Raw genomic sequence first — 21,199 nt, forward strand, 5'->3', positions numbered from 1 at the left:
CCTCTCCAGGGCCTGAGTGCTCCTGAAACCAAAGCCACGGGCTTTCTGAGACTGTGATATATGAGGTGTCTGTCTGTCTGTGCTTCTGAGGCGGCCTGTTAAAGTGTCAGTAAAAGCACGGCCTAATGGGCTGCCTCTCTTCAGAGCTCAGGCGGGAATGGTTCTCATTTTAGCAGCAATATGTTCCTTGTGGCAGAGGCTCCCAAACTGTTATTGAACCAACATTTCTCTCACTGTGTCACTGCTCTGAAATGTAATATTTCAAGTTTCTCTCATGTTAACACAATCCAAATGAATACATTTACTCTCATCAGATCCCTGTTTACCACACAAACCGTTTGGCCCCAAGGCGTCTTTGTGTCAAACGATGTAGCTGTGGGAACCAACTTGCCACGAGGAGTCTAGTAATGGAAAGAAGCGGTTCTTATATGGATCAATACTAAATCCCTCAACAAAGGTTGCTTTCAAGCTTTGTTGGCACCTCCATCAACTAAGGTCTCCTCTGATGGCAAGTCATCTATATAAAAACCCCTGAACAGGAACCAAGTGTTTTACAAGGCATCCATGTTGCTGGTCTGACTCCAGACCTTCCCTTATTGCTTATTAGGGCTGAACAACGTTTGTGCTTGTGTTGCAGGCTATTTTGCTGGATATAAAAATACTCTGTGTATTTTATCTCCACAACATCTTTTAAGAAACAACATTGTTTGTTTGATGAGATTGACCAAGTTTTTTTCATGGCACATGATTATCCCAATAGCTGTCAATAAAAATAGCAAACAAACAACACATAAAAACACAAAACAGGAAATATCCTAACATGCACACACAAAATGTGCTTTGATTTCATTCTACAAGGCATATTTGGGGGTGGCAGAGTGGCCTGCATGCATCTGCCTTGCTGAAGTGTCCTTGAGCAAGGCACTGAATCCCTACCAGCTGCAGGTAGGCTGTCACTGTTGTCCCAAACCTCTGACCTTCCAGGAGGGAAACAAGCAAAGAGAGCATTCCCTATGGAGATCAATAAAACAGATATCACATTATTAGGCTTTCTCCGTTTGGAATGAAATGCAAATACATAATAATTATAGTAACGGCACCTGTCTGTCTGGTTCCATACAACACACACCTGTGAGAACTGGGAGGTCTACCTGTGTGTCCCGGCAGGCTGAGCCCTCCTCTTCTCTGCCACCGTCACTGTTTCCCTGGAAGCCGAGAGAAACCAGTCAGACGTCCTGTCGTCCTCCGCTCCACACACTGCAGGACGCTGACGGACACCGGGGGAATGCGTGGCAAATCCCCACGTTTATCGGGATTTTTTCAGAGGGGAGAGCTGTGTTTTCAGAGGAGCATCTTCGCGGTACGTCGTTTCTAGCATGCACGCTCGTTTCTCGTGGTAGAAATGTCTCACCAACAGCGGGTCGTCCAACTCTCCGCCGCGTCGCTTGCTCTGGTCTTCGGCAAGGAAGAGGAGAGTTTGCGCGCCGGTGGAGAAAAACTCACCGCCGACGCCGACGCCGCCACCGCGAGCGGCCAGGAGATTTTTGCGGACTTCAAAGCGCAAAACCTGCGAAGTTTTTGGAATAAAAGGCTCGTGAAGGCTGTAGCCGAGGTCTACTTTCAGGGATGGATGGAAAATTTGGTGCTTTTCGTTCAAGGAAACGCGAACAACTTGGAGGTGCTGAGGGAAGCATGGATGCGCAGGGCGCTGAGGTCACCCAAAGGATTTGTCATCAAAGCTGTTGGTATGTAACGTTAGTCCTGTCAATTAGCCGTCATCAGTGTGTTTATACTGTATGTTACCATTAATGTATGTAATATGCCTCTCCACACGCTCCTGAACAAGAAACAACTAAGCCTATAGTCATCCAATAATGAATTTTAGAAGATACAAATATATACAAATAAACATAAAATCTATAAGTTCCTATAGGAATATTATAGTGATACCATAAGAGATAGAAAATACCATAAAGTACCATGAAGAGGTGACCTTACCCCTGAGTACCAGACATAATTAAAGTCCCTATAGGTAAACTAATGTAATCTTTCGTCAGGGCAAATTGTAGGGGCACGCGAGAAGCAGCGTTTGTGTACTTTACAGCTCAGAGAGAAATGTGTTAAAGCAATAAAGCTTTAAAAACATCGGACATGAGAGCTGACAGTGTGGTTAAACGCCCTGTGGAGTAAATAGCCCTCCTCTTCTGTGTTTTCCCCCTCAATACTAGGTATTTGATTTTTGTCAAATTTGACGTCAATAGGCCTGCATTTCTTATATGTCTTCCTTATCCTACAATTTAACAGTGCCATTTTCAGTGTGAAAGTTGATCCACAAAAACAAATTGTGATAATGTATTTGTCTCTCATGAAATAGTCAGACATGCATCATCTTGTTAATGTGTGTGTACAGGCATACAACTGGCAACTGTTGCTCCACTTTTGTCTCTGAAATAATTACCTTATGTGACATCCAGCATGACAGCATTTACATTTTTTCCTTCATATTCTATTCTTGCAAAAAGACACCATTCACAAAAGTGACATCATTTTTAAAGGAGGTTTCTTTACTCCAGCTCACCCTCTGGTCCCACATTTAGCTGCAGTGCCTAATAAGCAGTGCATAGAGTCACCAGCTGTAAGTTGTTGGAGAGGGCTGAAGAACTGCCCATGTCACCAATACTGTTATGTTTGTGACTCACTCTGTCACAGGCTGAGAGATGATGTCCCATCAGCCTGGCTTCCCCCAAACCTGTCTCTCTTCTGTTGTTGACACAGTTGTGTGTTTACCAATGCTTGTTAACAAACCTCTGTATACCATGTAATTACTTCTAATTGCTTTCTCTCTCTCTCTCTCTCCCTCTCCAAATGTGTCTGTGTTTTGAGGCAGCATATAGCAACAGAGAAACAATGAATGGAAACCTTCATACAGCTTCCTATAGCATGATCTCATGGGCTGTAAATGCCTGACAGCACCGGCTGCTGGAGAAAATGACAGCTCTGTGTGGATGTTAGACCTAATGATAGTACTCTTAGGAGGATACAGCAGGTTATTCACATTTTTAGCCTTACTTTATAGAGCAAAGACACTAAACAGCCAGTTAAGGGAAATAGATATGTGGGAAGCATTAAAATAATTTTGCGTTTCTGCCACAAAGCACCACATTCCCACTCAAATCTACACAATTATCCCATAAAACTGCAAAATTAAATTTTAAAATTGCATGATGCGAGATTGTTAGCATTGCTGCATCACACACACACATCTTTTCTAATTGTTAAGATGAAAGTTGGTTCCTTTTGGTCGTTGCTTATTGAAACAGTGTCCCGGCAACAAACATTGGCTCTGAGTTGCCATTTGGTCCAGCTGCCCTGCCTTTCCATTCATCTGCCTGTCTTTGTCTGTACGTTATTTTGCCTGGATGCTTGCCCTTGCCTCTGTCTACCTGCTGACTTAGTATCAGCCTGTCGGCTCTGCCAGATTGAGCAGTGCAAGGAGAAGGAGCGTACAGGCGAGGAATGTGAGGGAGAGGAAAAGACCACACAGGGGGAGACCCGGGAGGGGATGGAGCGAGGGGGAGGGGGAGACTGACACGCCGTCCTGCTGTGAGACAGTATGTTTCTGGCCCTAAGCCTCAACTCAGCACAAATGCTCACCCACACGCAAACAAACACCATATGGGGCAAAGGCGATGATTAGCCTATTACCATGTACGGTATCACGAACATACATGAGCTCATAGTCAAAATGCAAGGCAGGCATTGACACCACAACAGACTCATCAGGCACGGCCTCTCACTGGGCAAACCTGTCCTCTTAACACCAGAGCCCTGTAAGCAAACACACGTCTGCGGACATGTCACCTCCTTCTCCTCCCTTTAACAAATTTGCCGCCTCACACCACGGCAATTTGTATGGAAATCAGCCCCGGCAGGTTGTCAGCCTGGTTTACTGCCTTCTCGCTGAGAATCGGTCAGCAGTGAATCACCGCTCAACTGGCTGCCGGCCGCAGTCGCTTTCTATCGCCCGGCCCCGCAGGATTAATGTCCCTCCATTTCATGGCCAGTGAAGGACTACGGGAGACAGACTCGTAGCGGGATATCAGTGGACAAAAAGGCCTTGACATTGTCCTGATATAAAGACGTCAGCTGGAAATTGGAAATGTTATGAGTTATGGGCCACGGTGAATTTAAAGCAGGCCAATTTCCTTCCTCAGGTCAGAATAAAGTTGGAAAGTGACTTTACTGACTTAAGTTTTTTCAGTGAAGGGACACAGATTAGGAGACGCTGACCTAAAACTAACCAGGTGTGGGTTTTAGTTAACAGTGTTGGTGAGAGAGAGATGACAAAACAAAATATGCGGACAAAGAGACTAGGTCACGGTGATTTATCACGCTGATTCCTCATTCTTCTTGTCCGGTTATCAGTGCTAATGGGCTGAGCGAAGACAGAGTGTTCTGCGGGCCGCCAGCCACCTCTGGGCCTCTTCTGAAGAGGGGGCTATGCAGAGCAGGAGGAGGTTTGTGGGAGGTGGGGGTCGATGGAGGAAGGGGATTGTGGTGAGGTTAGGGGGAGGTAAACAGAGCAGGGTGAGGCGTTAGTATGAACAGGCTTCGTTGTTATCCTTGTGGGAATGGGCCCCGCTGGTACTGGGGTTGACCTCTCCGCTTCAAGTCACAAATGTCTGTCGGGTGTTTCTCTTCTCATTCTTATTCTCTTTCCCATGGTCTAAAGTTATCTTGTCTTTTCCTCTTGAGCAGTTCTTTACAGAATAACACCACAGTATAGTGAGTCAACATCCTTGTTGCAGAGCCTGGTGCCTCATCACCAGTGTTTTAGTAAAGGCTCAAAAGAGATTCTTATGGAAGGACCATCTAGGTTGTTGTAATGCTCTCCTGTTGAAACCAGAGGCTTCATAATGACTGTTAGCTGCTCCTTCATTATTTAGAGCCTCAGTATTGTTTCTGCTGCAGGACGAGCATGGATCCACGAGCTAAAACATTTATACAGAGTTAGCCAGTGGTGTAATGAGGTGTCCTGTATCCTCCCCACAATCAACCTCTGTAACTGCCCTTGTCTTGAAGGGCTGGACAGGCTTTTGGACATGAACGTGACTGAATGAATCCCCCGGACGGGCCTCTCGCTTTCGCCATGGAAAGCTCTTCATTTGCCATTAGAAGACATAGGTCTCCTTTTGTATATTCTTGGGGAACTAATGCACTGCTATGCTGCACTTTTTAGGCCAAGTTTCCTTTTTAAATGGTATGTTTCATTTAACTCACCATACCGTAAGGTGGTGAAGCATTCCTGAAATGCTTCATTTACTCTTGAGATCATTTCCTGAGCCCCGGCTCCAAGCGCCTTATTTTTGCTCTTTACTTTTCACTTGAAAGTGTTGTATTTTTACACAAGGGGTGTCTCCTTTCATGAGGGTATTTTGTCAAAGTCTCCAAGCTCTCTGCTAATGGTCATAACTCTTCCAGATGTTAGCTTATTAACCATGACACCCCCTTGCCGGGCCTTACCGGGGTTAAACGGCCCACCCTGTCCTGGCTAAGCAGCAAAGGTCAAAGGTTACAACCTCTTTGCTAACTAGCCCCCTTGGGGTCACTAAGCTTCAGAGGGGTTTTTTTGGCGAGGTGGACAGAGCAGCCCACATCAATGCAGGATAATATCCAGGTGTTCCTCACTCACGCTGTGTGTCACTGAGGAAGTCCTGATGCACAGAAGCACAGAAGAAGCCTCACTGTTTGGTAAAGAACACACACACACACACACACACACACACACACACACACACACACTCATTAGGGGATAGAGGTTGCATGTCTGGTTAGTTTGATTAGAGGAAACACCATACCTTTGTGTGTGGCATGCGGTCTGCTTCACTCTGCTTTACTCTAGTACAACAGCTCTGTGGTACATCTACCATCTACCAGCCTCGCTGCTCTCAAACTATATTCCTTAAAGATATTCCTCTCCAGCTCCCTTGGCACTGGTAGTATGACATTAAGGTGTTACACATCTGAACCCAAACTATATGCTGCTATTTGTCAAGCTCAAAGCCACTAAGAGTCAGTGTTATGACAGCAGCGGGTCCAATCTCGTACGTCTCACAAAAACACCAGCGGAATGTTTTTGGAGGAAACCATATACTAAATCTGCCAGGATCCAGCAGTGCGGAGGCTCCTGTGTCCGACTTCATCGTAAGTTCGCTAGACCAGAGGACCCCTAATTTAATTTAGCCTAAACAAACAAGCGACTGGATTTTAATTCAATTGTAACATAAAAAGTTTTGATATTACTCAGCCAATAGCGGAACAGCCTCTGTGATTTATGTGCAGCCTAGTGGAACTATTAAATTGCCTCAAGTATATTACTGTTTACCCATAAATCAATTGCTATATGACAAGATGTTGGTATTGGGTAATTAGGCTACACTCTTATTACACAAGCTTCAATCTTATTATGTCTTTGTACCTCATTGGCTGTGGGCCCAGGGTGTGTGTCTGCACGCTATCTGTTGTGTCTTGTATGCTGTTTCCTGGTGATTCGGGGCTTGCAGCAGATTGTTTATTATATAAGGCCCGGATTTGAAGAAACCTTGACCTCCATTCTCAAACATGACCCTTCACAGCGCCTGTACATGTGTGAGAGACTGTGTGCATGTGCATGCCTCTCAGCACATCATTTGTTAGCTACATCCTTTCCCATCGAGCAGGAAGCTCACCCCCAATGTGAATCAGCCGAGCCGACCCCTTTATCGACCCAAATATTGAGCTCACCCATAGCGGTGGAGCGGTGCCAACAATAACAGATGAGGAGGTTCCTCTGTATCCCTCGGCTTATACACCCTGTCAGCAGCCGCTTGCACTTCCCTCCTGGGATTTGTCTTTATTCGCTCTCCGGTCAGGCGAGCGGGTCGACACAGAGGTGAGACAATATTGCATTAAATTTGGTATTACTATTACTCTTCAGTTTCCTGACAGGATGTTTTCTTTGCTTCACTTAGCATTGATAAAAGCAGTGGTACGCTAACACCGGCTCTGCGATAGCAAAGCGCTGTGTTATTGCATTACGTCAATGAAAAATACTTTCAAGGACCATGGACAGAGTGGAGCGCTGACCAGTTGTAGGACATTAGAAAGCTTTGGTTCATGTGGCAGACGTGGACCGGCGCTCTGTTCCAAATACTGGGATAACAAACACAGGGATCTGGTGCAGCTCAAGCTGGGTTAAACAGGAGGAAATGGGTTTCATCTGCGCCCAATGACTGCCATCACTCTTGATTAAGGGGTGTGGAGCTGCTGGAAAGCATGTTCACTCTCTCAGATTGTGTGTCTGTATGTGTGCGAGTGTGTGTTTTGGTGGTGGCGTGTCAGCAGAGAAAAGACACTTGGGTGGAGTGTGCTGAGAACACCTGGACCTCCTAAACATCCTCTAGAAGGGATGCTTGTGAAGCTAAAGCCATCTTCCTACGTCTAAGTCCAGTGAGTCACTACAAGAGCGAAAAGCTTCACCACAATTTCTCTAATCCGTACAACCTTATTTACCCCACATAGCCAAAATGTTTTATACCATAAAAGATAAAACCACAGTAGTTGAGAAGAGAACTGGGATGTCTGGATCTTTAGCAAACTAAAATCTATTGGCAAGACTGCTTGTGTTAATCTTGACCCTTAAAGCATAATGTCGTCCATTTTCATCACTTTGGACTCCATTTTCCCATCATTATTCATCATATTGCACAATTCTGACCCAAACCTTGTGAATTGTTTCACTGTAGAGCTACTTAAGTCTTGTTTGGCTGGGTGCACAGCTCTCCAATACAGTCCTATAGGGCCAATGAACCCTCCAAAAACAACCGCAAAAGCACCCAAATCATGAAGCAATAGGTTTTGATCAGAATCAGTTGTTTGCATTGGAAAAAGATGGGGGAAAAGAGTCCAGGTCAGAATAGGCCAGAGTTTTGCTTTAAGTCCTGCCTGCTGGCACCACATGTAGTGTTGGTATCATGTTACACAGAAAATACAGCCTGTCCTCCTCCACATTATTACTGCTCTCCAGTCAAACACCTGGTCAGCTGTGTTTCCTACTTCCCATGATCTATGATAACAGGTTTTTGTACAGTAGTTTAGAGTCAGGTCAGTTAATTGTTACTGACTCAACATGAACTAGATCTCTTTGCAAATAGCTCTTATTGTGAACTGCATAGTAAGCATAATTTAATTACGTTATCATTGCAGCAGCAGGGATTTTGAGGAAAAGACTGATCAACTATGTATGAGTGTACATTGAAAGTACAAAATATTAGGGACATCTTCCTGATATTTAGTTGCAGCCCCCTTTGCACAATCCACATCTCAATTATCTCAAAGCTTAAAAATCCTTCTCTAACTTGTCCGCTTCTCTTTATCAACATCTCTTCCTTTGTGATTGGTATAGATTTAATAAGGGAAATCAATAAGGGATAATGGCTTTTACCTGCATTCATCTTATCAGTGTGCTTCATGAAAAGAGTAAGTGTTTGTAATATTTCTTACATTCAGTGTACATGTTTTAGGCTATGTGAATGTCACTTTAGTCCCAGCCTGTTTATGCTTACTAGCCAACTCATGTTGATTGTTTGTATGGCAAGGGCTTTGCATGACAAACTGAGTCTCAAAGCTGTAGCTGATGTCCATGCTAGATTTCGAACCTTGTTGTGCTGTTTCTTCTTATTCTTTGCATGGGACAAGGCACTCCCACAGTAAAGGTCTCTATGGTGATGCAAGTCAACACAAAGCCTGCCTGTGTCCCTGTTTTAGCTCATGAATCCTCTTCACTAAGTAATAACATTATAAGAGTGACATCCAAAAAAGTTTGGATGAAAAACAGACAATTTGATTATTCTCTCTGCCTTTTTTCTATTCCTCTGCTGAATAATGAGGTTCATCTCACTATGTCTAGCATTTAAATGTCAGATTCATATCCTGCTGAAATATATCTAATTTAGTCCATGCAAAAAGAAATCCCCTGAATGAATCTGGGTAGTCTGAGTTAGCATAGCACAAACCATGTCTCTTTGCCAACAAACCCATTTCCTCAAACAGTGATTACAATGAGGGCACAGTCTGAATTTTGCTCTTTGCCTCCCATTTCAAGCCTTCACTTAATATTAACACTGAGAACGCTCTGAGATAGTGAAACGTCGAAGTTTCAGATTAAATATTTATCTAATGTCTCCAAGTTAGGGGGCGGGAATGCTGATTTTTACTGTCACCAATCAATAAAGCTGTTAAATCATAAAGTAGTCAGTGGTTCAGTGTTTCATTTTGCACATTGTGTTTTTAAATGGGTTGGTGGCATTCATGTTGAAAACACCTCACCAGGTCACAAATGAACCCCACTGACAATGTTTCTTACACATCCAATGACAGATAATTATCACACAAGTTAGTACTAGATCAAGGCTTTGTTTAATTCCAAGTGATTTCAAAGGGAAATGGCAGGAAAGGGCTGTGCTGCACATCAGTGTTTACCAGTGTTGTTCCACTGTTTTGGGTTTGGTTGTTGGGACGGTGATTGCTCTGTGAAGGGATCTTTTCACTCGGTTTATTGGTCCACTTTACTGCAGAGCCCACATCTGTGTGTTAGTGAAAGACACGACTTGTAAAAGACGTTTAAAGTGTCATGCACACACACACACACACAGACACACACACACACACACACACATATATATATATATATATATATATATGTAAGAAGGCAAGGGCGTGTCTTGGACGCCTGCTGGTCCAGAAGCTAGAGGACCAAAACAAAGGGAAATAGTGGTGGGACTGGGAGGGTGTGGCAACATAAATTACAGCTGACATCTCTTCCCATTACACTGAATCTGACTGTGTGAATGTTTGACATTGTCCTACCAGAGACTTAACTTAGATCTTCCACTTATAGCCTGCAGATCCACTGAAGCGTGTCCTTCACAGGGTCTGAGTCGGTGGGAGACAGGGGGGGTTTCTGCAGTTTGGGCCGACCTCAAGTTCATGTTGAATGCCATGCAGTGTGTCCTTAATGAGGGAGAGAGAAGATTAGCCTGTTTGCTTACTGGAGCCTAAAAGATTAGACGATAGAGATGAGATAAGGAGGGGTGTGTGTGTGTGTGTGTGTGTGTGTGGGTGTGGGTGTGTGTGTGTGTGTGTCAATATGTGTGTGTGTGTGTGTGTGCTTCCAGAGAGGTCACAGAGTGAAGGATTGTGGGAACAAGCCTGATGTTTCAATTAGATCTTACCTGCGATAGCGTGGAGGTGGAAGGTCAAGGACTAGATTCTATCACAGCTCTCTTTATTTCTTATTTGCTGTTCCTCAACAAGACCTGAATATGGTGGATATCCTGTCTATCTGAATCTGTGGATCTATGATTGAGCTTCCCGCTGGAGCAGGATCACTTCCCATCCTCCATCGTAAGCTGAAAAATCAAGTCCCTCATGTCACCTTCTCTACACTGCATCACATCCCCTCTCCCACAGCAAAACTAGAAAGAAAAGTTACACTGCACCATCATGTCAGATTTTGCAGGATTTTTTGTTTGTATTGTTTTATGACACAAAGGGAGATTACTTCACGGCACAAATCAGGAATCGTTTTGCATGATACACAGCTTTATTTTGTATCCTACTGGCACGATAGCTTACTACGCAGAAATGCATATTGGGGTGTTATTGGCTTTTATCATTCTTGCTTTTCAAAACAAACACGTTGAAGTAGCAACACCCTTTTTGTGGAAATGTGGTCTTAATTTTATGGGAAATGTGGTCTTAATTTTGAGAAACACAAAATACAACATGTGACACCTTTAAAACCTTAGATATTTTGGCTACATTTTATGTATTCTACTTATCTGCACTTATATAGCGCTGATATACTGCATATAGGAGCCAGAATGCTCCTCATCAGTCCAGAGATGAAAGGAAAAAAACATAGAACGTTATTGGTGTATGGCAATAATGCTTTACAGCTAAGTATATGTCTATATTTATTCTGACATATTTGTTTACAACCTCACTTCTAGCAGCTAGTGTCAGTCATAATTAAATCAAGCTAGTTAGTTGCTAACCTCTATGGTAAATTACCACTAGAAGGCTAACAAGCCAGCAGACCTATATAGCTGTAAGTGAATTTTCAACAACAAAAAATTTATTCTGAATGCACTATTAGCGTTTTGAGAATAACTGATGACATTCGGCTCATGCAAGTTTCAAAATGTCTGACATCTTCGTGCCCAGCAGACCTGCTTGGGCTGGTCGCAAAAACTCCCTTCCACCGCTCTCCTTAGATCTTACTTTTACTCTTTTCCTAGCAGCTTTCTCTTACACAATCATTGTAGGGCCTCAGGAATATTGTCAGGGTGCTGTGGCTCTGACCTTTGCACTTACTACTGGTTGCATGTTATGATTATGGTCTTGGAATTGAGGTTTATTCTACTGTTGTAGGCTACTCTATTCTAAGATAAAATGTCAGCTTAAATGCTTAAAATGTAAATGTAAAATTATATAACAGCATGAGGGATATAGCTTAGTTCTGTGCTTCTGTCTGCTTCTGAGTGTGTGTGTGTGTGTGTGTGTGTGTGTGTGTGCACGCGTGTGCGTGTGTGTATTGGTGATCAAAGCCAAACCTTGGCTCATAAATTGGACTGTTTCAAGAGTACGGAAACAGAGTGTGTTGTATGCTGTTACCAAGGTGAGTTGTAAAGATTAACAGGTACCTCCAGTCTTCACCTGCCAAATGTTAGAGTGACATATTGTCCCTCCCCTCTAGGCACTGAGGAGATGCCAGTTGTCCTGAGAAACACTGCGTAGAAACAGTGTTTGGGTTTGTGTTGCCACACGACTGAAAATGTCTCTTTGTATCAGTCAAGCTGCTGCACTTTGGCAGCATTTTGCCCCTCCATCCCCCTAGAAAAGATCACTTGAAGATGGCATCACTTTCAGATTAAATCTATACAGACAGACTTTTACTGCCACTGCACTGAAGCGTATGGAAGATGTACTGTCTGTGCTGTATGTGCAAGAGTGTGGCGTGTTAATATTCCCCTCCAAGAGACTGGAGGTAATGCAATCACGTATGAAATGGGACTCATGCGGCTCTGAGGCCCGTTAACCACACAGCCATGTGAATACATGTGGCATTGATCAGTGTCAGCAGCCGAAAAGATCTGTGTGTCTCGAGAGGAGAGAAGCTTTCTGTCAATCTTCTCCACAATCTGAGGAGTATGATTTCAATCATTTTTCATTTTCAGCCATAAGCAGCTGTTTATTCGCAGGGAGGGCTCATGACATGACAAGATGTAACTGTTTTTAGCTCTAGCTGGAAGAGAAAATAGTGCAGGCTGTGTCACTTCTTCATTTCAGTGATATGATCAGTGCTATGACAGTAAAGCTTCAGGCTGGTTATATAGAATTGGTTCCCTGTGACAAAAAAAATCATCAATCAGTCTCCTTTACCTTAGTGGTTCTCAACCTGGGGGTCGGCACCACCCAGGAGGTCGCAAGATTATTTTGGGGGATCACAAGATGATTTATGGGATAAGAAAAAAACATATTTCTGCGATACAAATGTATTATGTCGATTTTTTCAGATTTTTCTCTAATTTTTGCTTTTTTCTTCTAGGCCTAATCAAATGAAACAACCTGATAATGGAAAATCATTCTTTAGTTGAACTGTTGCAGCCTGTGATGGGGGGGTCACAAGTAGGCATCGCTTCCTTTTAAGGGGTCACTAGCCAAAAAAGTGAAGAACCACCATTCTATGCCTAACTTGCCTCGACAGAAGCCTCGTCTCCTGTTTGACTCTCTAGCTGCTGTTTCCCCCCCTCTTCCTTGTGGCACTGGGTTCTGTTGCCATGGCATCCAGCAGGGTATTCATGCTGTGTATGACAAAGGGTGTAATGTCCACGGCCCAGTCTTAGATTACAGGAACACAGAGGTCCGCTCCCCCTGGAGAGAAGACGGTTACCACAGTGAACCTCCCCGACGGTCACGCCTGCTAATGTTAGACTCAATAAACACTAATCCTCTGCCTGGCCCATCCTTCCATTACACCAACTTTTTCCCACCTGGGTTTCTTCACAAATAAACTGCTTTGGACATGTTTTTGTCCTCTGCCAAACACCTGAATTGTCTCACTCTCTTCTCTTTCTCCTTTTTACCCTCCGCAAGGTGGGTGCTGCTAAGAGACCTGAATTAAATCGCATATGGGAAACATGCTCTTCCTCTAACCTATTTCTCTTTTCAACTCTCTTAAGAGTACAAGTGATAACAGGTCTCAGACAGGATGTCCTGCTTACAAGCAGGACGTGGCCAGTAATGTAGCGTGTAGAGAGGATGTTGCTTCCATCTACCAAAGTTGCCTCTATGCAACGAGGACTGGAAAGTCATTTCAAAGGAGGTTTTTCCGTTAGCTGGTTGATTCTCTGTGATTACTACATTAGTTTTATTTATTTTTCAGAATTCTTTCCTCCCTCTGACCCTATCATATACTTGCTGACCTTTCTCGTCTGTTGGGTGTTGACAATAGTCGGGGGCGGTTGCTATGCGGACAGCCTGGCAGGCATTCCTATAGGAAGTTAACAACAATGGAGAGCAAAGGCAGCAGCACTAATTCAATGCCGAGGGAGACTGCTATTGAGATATCCGCTCTGAGGTTTAGTCAGATTAACGTCTTCTGTCACTGCTGGGGAAGGCAGATGTTTTCTACAATGCCTCGCTGTGTCACAGGATCAGGTTTACAAAGAAAGACCCCTGCCTCCGAGCCTTAGGAGCTTTAATTGAGCTTACAGTTTACTGATAATTGATGTTTGTGTAGGTTAAATAACTTCACTTGAGATATTCCTCACTCTAGATAAGACATGTTCACCTCAAAGGCTGTGCGTTTCTTTTCTAAAAACACAGAATGATTCATAAATTGCAGAAAGGAAATCTGTCTCTTGATTAAAGGCTGTTCTATATAGTTAATACATAATGACATGTTGAATTCTTCTTCATTGGTGGCAACTGTTCTGTGTGTGCAACACTGGAAAAGTAAAGTTATTATTTAGTAGTCTTGCCTGTGTCTATGTGGGTGCATCAGTGTGTGTGTGTGTGTGTGTGTGTGTGTGTGTGCGCTATACCATGCTCTACCATGGCAGCTATTTGATTAGTCGTTTATTTTCCCTGTCTTGGACATAAGTGGTTCAAGTGTGAGGGTTGTAAATGTTTACTTTAATGGGAGTGTGAGCTTGGCAGTGTTTTCACTGAATGCCCTGGGGTTGACGGGTGAATCACCCACAGTCACACACGCCACATGTTTGAGCTTAAGCCTGAATTCACACATTTATTCATGGAGCATTGTTGTCAGCACAACTGAAAACCTCAAGGCACATGGGGAAATCAATCAATCAATAACAAAAAGAAATTAAATCTCCCCTAACCACATGACTGATTTGCATTTCATGTGACTGGCATTTTTACAGGGTGCACCAAAGACTGCCAACAGTATTGGATAATGCCCTGCAATAACTGCCAATAATGCAATAATGCCAATCTCTGTGGTGCTATGACAACATTATGAAGTTTATATCTGAATACAGGTTTTGCTTGATGATTTGACACCATTTTGTTTTTTCTGTTTGTCATTCAACTCAATTTTTTTAATCTGTGGGCTATTAAATTCAGGTCAATAAATAAAATACAGGTACAGCACGAGTAAGCACATCTTTTCGTTTTTTTTTTTACATCAGTATCACATCTCATTGCTTATCCCTAAATCCACCAACTATGCACCTTGCATTAATGAGCTGTAGCTGATTAACTAAAACCAATTTTCCAGTCCTGTGAGTAAGGTCATGTTCATGCCCTTGTGTCTGCAGTTGATATTCATTGTAGTTGAGCCATCTTAAAAGGAGACTGGGGAGTTTGTCTTAGCCCAGCCCAGATGCTAATCATTCATCAGCACTGGGACCAGGCCTGGTTTGTTTTGGTGCCTTCACTATGGGTATATTTCTGCAGAGAATTCACCCAAGAAACAGTTCTTGGTGGCTCTGGTGATATATATACACTGTATATACTGTATATCAGTAAATCATACAGACCTTTAAAAAACAGTTAAGGGCTAAGGGCTACAGTAGCTATGCAAACATTTTCCATTTCCCCTGCATAGCAGCCCTCACAGACAGAGCTGCCCTCTGGTCATTTCCGTAGCCATTTTGCTTCCATCCTTCCAAGAATTAAGCTTAGTTGAACTGGGGAAGCAAAATGGTGCAGGGGAAAGCAACCCAGTGGCCAGCTGTTGCTTTGCAGTTGCCTAACCTTGTGGGAAAAAAATGTTAAATGGCAAATAAGTCATACTTATCTATGGACAAAAAAGTGTAAATGTTTTTAAATAAAACAGAGCCTGTGAGACAACATACCCCTACACAGACTGATAATGTCTGAAAATGTGTCCCAGTTGCCTCTTGTTTCTGAACAAGATAACAGGTTGACAAAATTAGAGACAATCTGGTTTGTGAATCTCTTGTCACACAGTGAGGTAACCAATTATTCAGATAAAACTGTCTCAAAGTTCACATTCAGTCTTGATGTCCCATCCTTATCTTGGGGTGTGGTGGGGTCTTTATGGCACTGCGATACCCCACCACCCCACCACACACACACACACACACACACACACACACACACACACACACACACACACACACACACACACATACACCCTCACCCCACCCCTTCATTGTAGGCTTTGCACTTGGTATGAAACAGAGCATTAAAACTAGCCCATAAAAACACTATTTGCCCGAGGCAGCTAAATCACTGAGACTCAGTTGCAGTTGATTGTCTTTGGTGCTGAGATAAAATGTCTCTAAAATGTCTGGTGTGTTTTGAAAGCAGCTCGTTTTTTTATTTCAAAGCCCTGTGGCTTCTGTCTGATGGGCTCCCAGAGTTTGTTTGTATGTCACTGGAATGCTGTCAAAGCTTTGAGTCTGTCTGATTGGTGGTATTTTGATGTGGGGTGTGCGTACATAGAATGAGTTTCATACTGTTTTTACAGAGACCGAGTGTTTCCAAGAATCTCTGTCTATCTATTTCTCATTCTCCCTCACTTTCTACAACATGTTTGTCTAAGGGCACCTCCTAGACCAGTAGAGCCTTAAGATATGGGGGGGCAGGATATCTGATCTGCCCAGCAGGCAGACCTGTGGTAATTTCTGTGGGAGTAATGGAATTCTGTGGTCTGTCCCAGTATAGATGGAATTTCAATAGCAGTCAGGCATGGTTCACATAACTCACATAAATAGACCACCTTGGTCATGATTTAGAAGGTGGCTAGAAAAGGAATGTCAACTTCAGTTCTTTGAGTTGTTTGCACTGGCAGGACAAGTCAGAGAGAGACCTCTCTAACCCAGGTGTGTTTGTGTGTACTACAGCAGGCCCACCTGTTTCACCCAGTAATGTGTGTGTGTGTGTGTGTGTGTGTGTTTCAGGTGATCTGTCCCCAGTGCAGATGTCCCCTGTCCCCCAGTCCCAGTTCATCCCGCTGGCTGAGGTGCTGTGCTCCGTCATCTCAGATATGAACTCCTCCCACATCACCGTCAACCAGGAAGCACTTGTCAACCACATGAGCAAAGCCCATCCAGGTAACCTATAAAACATTGCCTGTCTGTGCAGGACAAGGCAAGCAGCTGTTGCAAACCCTTCTTGTTTCTTGTCACGTAACCAGTATTATTCCACTGTGATAATCTTGTTGGGATCTTTAACCAGAGTTTTTCCTCTCACTCTTCTGCTAATCACCCTTTTCTCTTTCTCTGTTCTCTTTCTCTCAGGGATGACCATCCCGACTCAGGACATCCTGTACAATGCTCTAGGCAATCTGATCAAGGAGCGTAAGATTTACCACACAGGAGAGGGCTATTTCATTGTCACGCCACAGACCTACTTTATCACCAACAGTGTGGTCCGAGAGAAGAGCTGGTGGACCTCAGGTTCAGGCGACGACCCTCCCTCACCTCCTCCCATCACCTACCTTTTGAGCAATGAGGCCTGCATGGAGAACACTCAGACACCCCTAGTGGCCCACTGCAAGTCTTGCAGCTGCTTTGCCCCTCTCCAAACATCCACTAACGTCACCACCACTACCGTAACTGCCACTGTCCCTCCCTCCACTGTCCCAGACCAGCATTCTGTCTCAGTATCCATAAGTGAATGCACAGGCAAGAGCTTGAAGTGGCCCCGACCGTTAGATCACAAACCCACAGTACAGCATCAGTCCACCTCCACAGCAGCAGACTACCAGGCCAGCGAGGTCAGCAAAACCACAGCCACCACTAACGCCACTAGCCGCAAGGAAAAAGACAACAAACCAGGAAGGAAATTTGGTCTCAGTCTGTTCCGGAGGAATGGAGGGAAAAAAGAAAAGCCAAAGAAGGAGTATGCATCATTTTCAGGCCAGTTCCCTCCGGAAGAGTGGCCAGTAAGGGATGAGGATGACCTCAATAACTTGCCTCGTGACCTGGAGCATGCCATCATCAAACGCATCAACCCTGAACTCACTGTGGACAACTTGACACGCCATACAGTCCTTATGAAGAAGCTGGAGGAGAGAGGGGAGAGGGGGATAGACAAGGTGTTGGACAGGGGTCTGGATAAGGACGATAGGGGAGTAGACAAGGGAATGTCAACCGAGATCCTGACTTTCTCCAAACCCAGGCACCATCACTCCTCCAGGGCAGGGGCAGGGAGGAGATCGGCCCCCAAGGCCTCTCGCAGCAAGAGGAGAGCCCACTCCTCCAAGGAGAAGCAGAGGGATAGGGAAAAGGAGAGGATTAAGAATAAGGCCCCCATATGTGGGGATGACTACCCAGAGGAGGAGGACCTGATCCCCTCTCGGCTCAGAATGGAAATCCCTGTTGATGAGTACCTGGAGGAGGCTGGAGGTGTGGAGGGAAAATGTCTTTATAAGAAACGCATTGACAACCCATTTCAAACTCAACCAATCAAAGAGCCTGCTGAGACCACAGTTACCGCCACCGTGACCGCTGCCACCAACAGAGAGCATAGGAGGCGAGAGGTGAAGGAGGGCAAGACTTCAGCACCAGGGAAGAAGGAACGAGCAGGTCACCGCTCCAAATCATGGGACCCGCATCGGGCCAAAGGTATTGTAGCAGATGCGGAGCATACAGGGAAATCCCGTACATCTGAGGACAGGTATGACTGTGTCAATGAGAGCAGCTTTACTGCTGATCATCTGCTGCAACCAGACATGAAACTCAACAGAGAGCTGCCATCAGACTACAGCTCAGCCTACCCTGAGAGTAGTACCCTGAGGATAGATGACAAGGTCCGACACCAGAGGGAGGGAAACAGCAGGGAACCCTGGGAGAGAGAAGGCAAACGCAGGCCTTTACCGGAGGCGGAGTACAGGAGCGTAACAGACCACATGCACCAAATGGGCCAGACTACAGAGGATGACCTCCCTAACATTCAATCATACACTGAAACTGACTCCATTCTCCCTACCCATCCCTATGATCCAGCCATAAACCACTTGTACAATCCAGCTCTGGCGTGGCCTAAGTCCTCTCTACAGCGGAAACACTCCCTCAGACGCTCCAACACACAAGGGGATGATATTCAGAGGCCTGATCGGCTCTCTCCACACCAGCAGGCCTGTAGCACCACAGCCAACCAAGAACAACCAGGGACAGGAGCCAGCATCATTGTCAGTAGTAGAGAGCAAAGGGCCACAGGCCATGAAGAGAGACTGGAGCTGACAGCTGACAGCAGCGTCTTAATGACAGACACTGATGGCTTCATAGAAGATGACCACAGGCTCTACCAGAGAGCAGATGAACAAGATGAGGATGCCTGTAGCTCCTTGTGTCTGAATGAGGAGGAGATTATAGAAGCTGCAATGGCCTACCAAACAAGAGCCCACTACCATGACCCCCAGTTGGTTTACCATGACCATGAATCTGATTTGCAATACCAAGACCCCCACAGCCACTATCATAATTCCCGCTCTCACCACCCACAAGTCAACTCCATACAAGATGACAGGGACAGCACTTACAAAGAGATCATTCCTGTTACCACCCAGAGGGAAAACTCTCTTAGCCCCACCAGACTTGGGGAGACCAGCTGGAGACCCCACCATCACCATCAGAGGACTAGATCACCAGGGGCCCAGAGCGAGCCCAGCCCCAGGCAAGGAACATTGCTCCAGGGGGAAAGACGGGAGGCCAGCCTTAATTTCGACTGTCTAGAAACCCCTGAGGTTGCAGACAGCAGTATCTTTGACTACTGCCAGACTAGTGAGATGGAATCGGACACTGAGACCCTCCGAAAGTCCATTGATGAAGGTGATGGTGAATCTGCTCACTGGGGTTGTGAGGTGGAGGAAGTGGAGGAGGGGGGATTTGAGACCCTCAGTGACAGGGGAGTCCCTCAGACTCACAGTGCCAGTCTGAGCATGCCCAGTGGAGCCAGAGGGGGAGAGATTGTGGAAACAGGGGAAGGAGAGAGCCAGAGCATCACAGGAGACAGTGGTATAGATTCCCCTCGGTGAGTGGTTCTCACTACAGCTATTCATATTAACTATAATAACTTCAATACTGCGTTTTTCTCTAATTATAGCTCAGTTTTAGAGCAGTGGTGACATCGTGTTAAACTCATTTAACTGACTGAAATGTTGGCAGACTGAGACTGACTAAAAGGTTTTATTTGTGAAGAGAAAAAAGAAGGTCCACCACCAATGAAGTCTCTAGGCCAGTGTTTAACTAGTCTTCACACTTTAGGCTCATGTCCTATCTCAAGCTTCTGCTGTAACCCAGCCCATTGAACAATCAGATCGACTATCACACTACATTCTGGAGGAGCTTTAGAGACAGGCAAAATAAGCACCATATTGAGGTTAGTTAACCTCTGGGTTAGATGTCTGTGGTTGACCCTACTCCAGAGTCTGTTTTTCCCTTTAATGTAAATGGCAATAAAGCTGAACAAACACCTTGTGGCCAATTACAGCATCCAGTATTTGGACAGAAGGGAGTCATTTTGATAATTAGTATAATTACTCTGCAGCACTTATATCCTCATGTTATAATGAAAGAGGAAGAAAAGACTTCTTTTTTTAACATTGAACTTGCTGCGTACCCAGTGTATGTAGGTGGGTAGATGGAGTGCATGAGTGCATGAACATGTCACCTTGTTCAAATGGCGTATTTATGGAATACATCAACCTCTTGTGCCCCCTTTTTTCCCTATAGGACCCGTGTCAGTCTGGCCTCCAACAACACTGTGATTCTGGAGGGTCTCAAGAGAAGAGGTTTCCTACAGAACTTGGAGAAACTGCATTCCAAGAGCAGTGCCATAAGACCACAGAGCTCACTGCTGCAGCTCACCCCCGTCATGAACGTATAGCAGGCCTGAGTCCCCTGCTGGAGCTTTGTGTTGGACCCTAGAAATCTCCTGACACAGCTCAATATGAGAGGCCAAAACCAAGTCTGAGAATCTCCAATACTATGCAACTGTTTACGGTCTGAAATATATCCAGTGGGTTATACTTAGGTGCTTATCTCCAGATCTCAATACCTATTATAATAGAGGTCTGTGTACAGATGTATATTTTTTTTCTTTGTTGTAAATAACACTTTTGTAGTGGAGTATCCTAGGATGTATCCATTCATGGACTACGTGGTATATGTGCTGTTAAATGCATGGTTTACTGACAGCTTGTGTTATGTAACTGTTTGTACAGTGACTGTGATAGTGAGTTTTTTTCTCTCTCTACATTCCACATGGGTTGAAAAGTTCCATGACAATAACAACATTCGTCCCACCATTTGTTTTTTGTCTCTTTTCCTGTAGCGATTTACCACAAATAAATCGGTGTATGTCAACCAATGTGTCTTTCCTGTCATGAGTTAATTCCTCATAAAGGAACATACAACACAGAGTATCTCAGTTCTAGCCAAGCACTCGCAATGACAGTGCAGTTAATTCAGTGAAAACATTAGTGATGCAAACCAGACATTGCTCTGCACCCAGAAGGTTGATAAGCCCTGGGTGTTTTTGGAGGTTACTGACAGTGAGAGATCCCAACCTTGAGTGCCCACCAACTGGGAACTGAGGTCAGACCTGTAGTTGTGGAGGAATGCAAGCCAATGTAGTGTGTGGGGGAGGCAGCTTGCTG

At 44.6% G+C, this 21,199-nt stretch overlaps 1 protein-coding gene across 1 annotated transcript; it reads left to right on the forward strand.

Annotated features, from left to right (window-relative positions):
* The first annotated feature begins 1,402 nt into the window (after positions 1-1,402).
* On the forward strand, positions 1,403-20,892 carry stox1 (storkhead box 1). The gene is made up of 4 exons (XM_071515876.1): positions 1,403-1,745; positions 16,497-16,649; positions 16,836-19,572; positions 20,274-20,892. Exons 1-4 carry the CDS (start codon positions 1,403-1,405, stop codon positions 20,425-20,427), a joined length of 3,387 nt encoding a protein of 1,128 aa, XP_071371977.1. The 3' UTR covers positions 20,428-20,892.
* Positions 20,893-21,199: the final 307 nt, after the last annotated feature.

The sequence above is a fragment of the Centroberyx affinis genome, unplaced genomic scaffold (genome assembly GCF_046629955.1).
Source record: "Centroberyx affinis isolate AG114_WGS23_722 - 3 ecotype Tasmania unplaced genomic scaffold, CSIRO-AGI_Caff_v1 ptg000374l_1, whole genome shotgun sequence".
Taxonomy (NCBI): domain Eukaryota; kingdom Metazoa; phylum Chordata; class Actinopteri; order Beryciformes; family Berycidae; genus Centroberyx; species Centroberyx affinis.

What these genes read in the sequence shown, in the direction of transcription:
- stox1 (XM_071515876.1), top strand. Translation starts at nt 1,403, where the DNA reads ATGTCTCACCAACAGCGGGTCGTCCAACTCTCCGCCGCGTCGCTTGCT. An exon ending in CATGAGCAAAGCCCATCCAG is followed by an intron (nt 16,650 to 16,835) that starts GTAACCTATAAA and finishes TCTTTCTCTCAG; the next exon opens with GGATGACCATCCCGACTCAG. An exon ending in AGTGGTATAGATTCCCCTCG is followed by an intron (nt 19,573 to 20,273) that starts GTGAGTGGTTCT and finishes TTTTCCCTATAG; the next exon opens with GACCCGTGTCAGTCTGGCCT.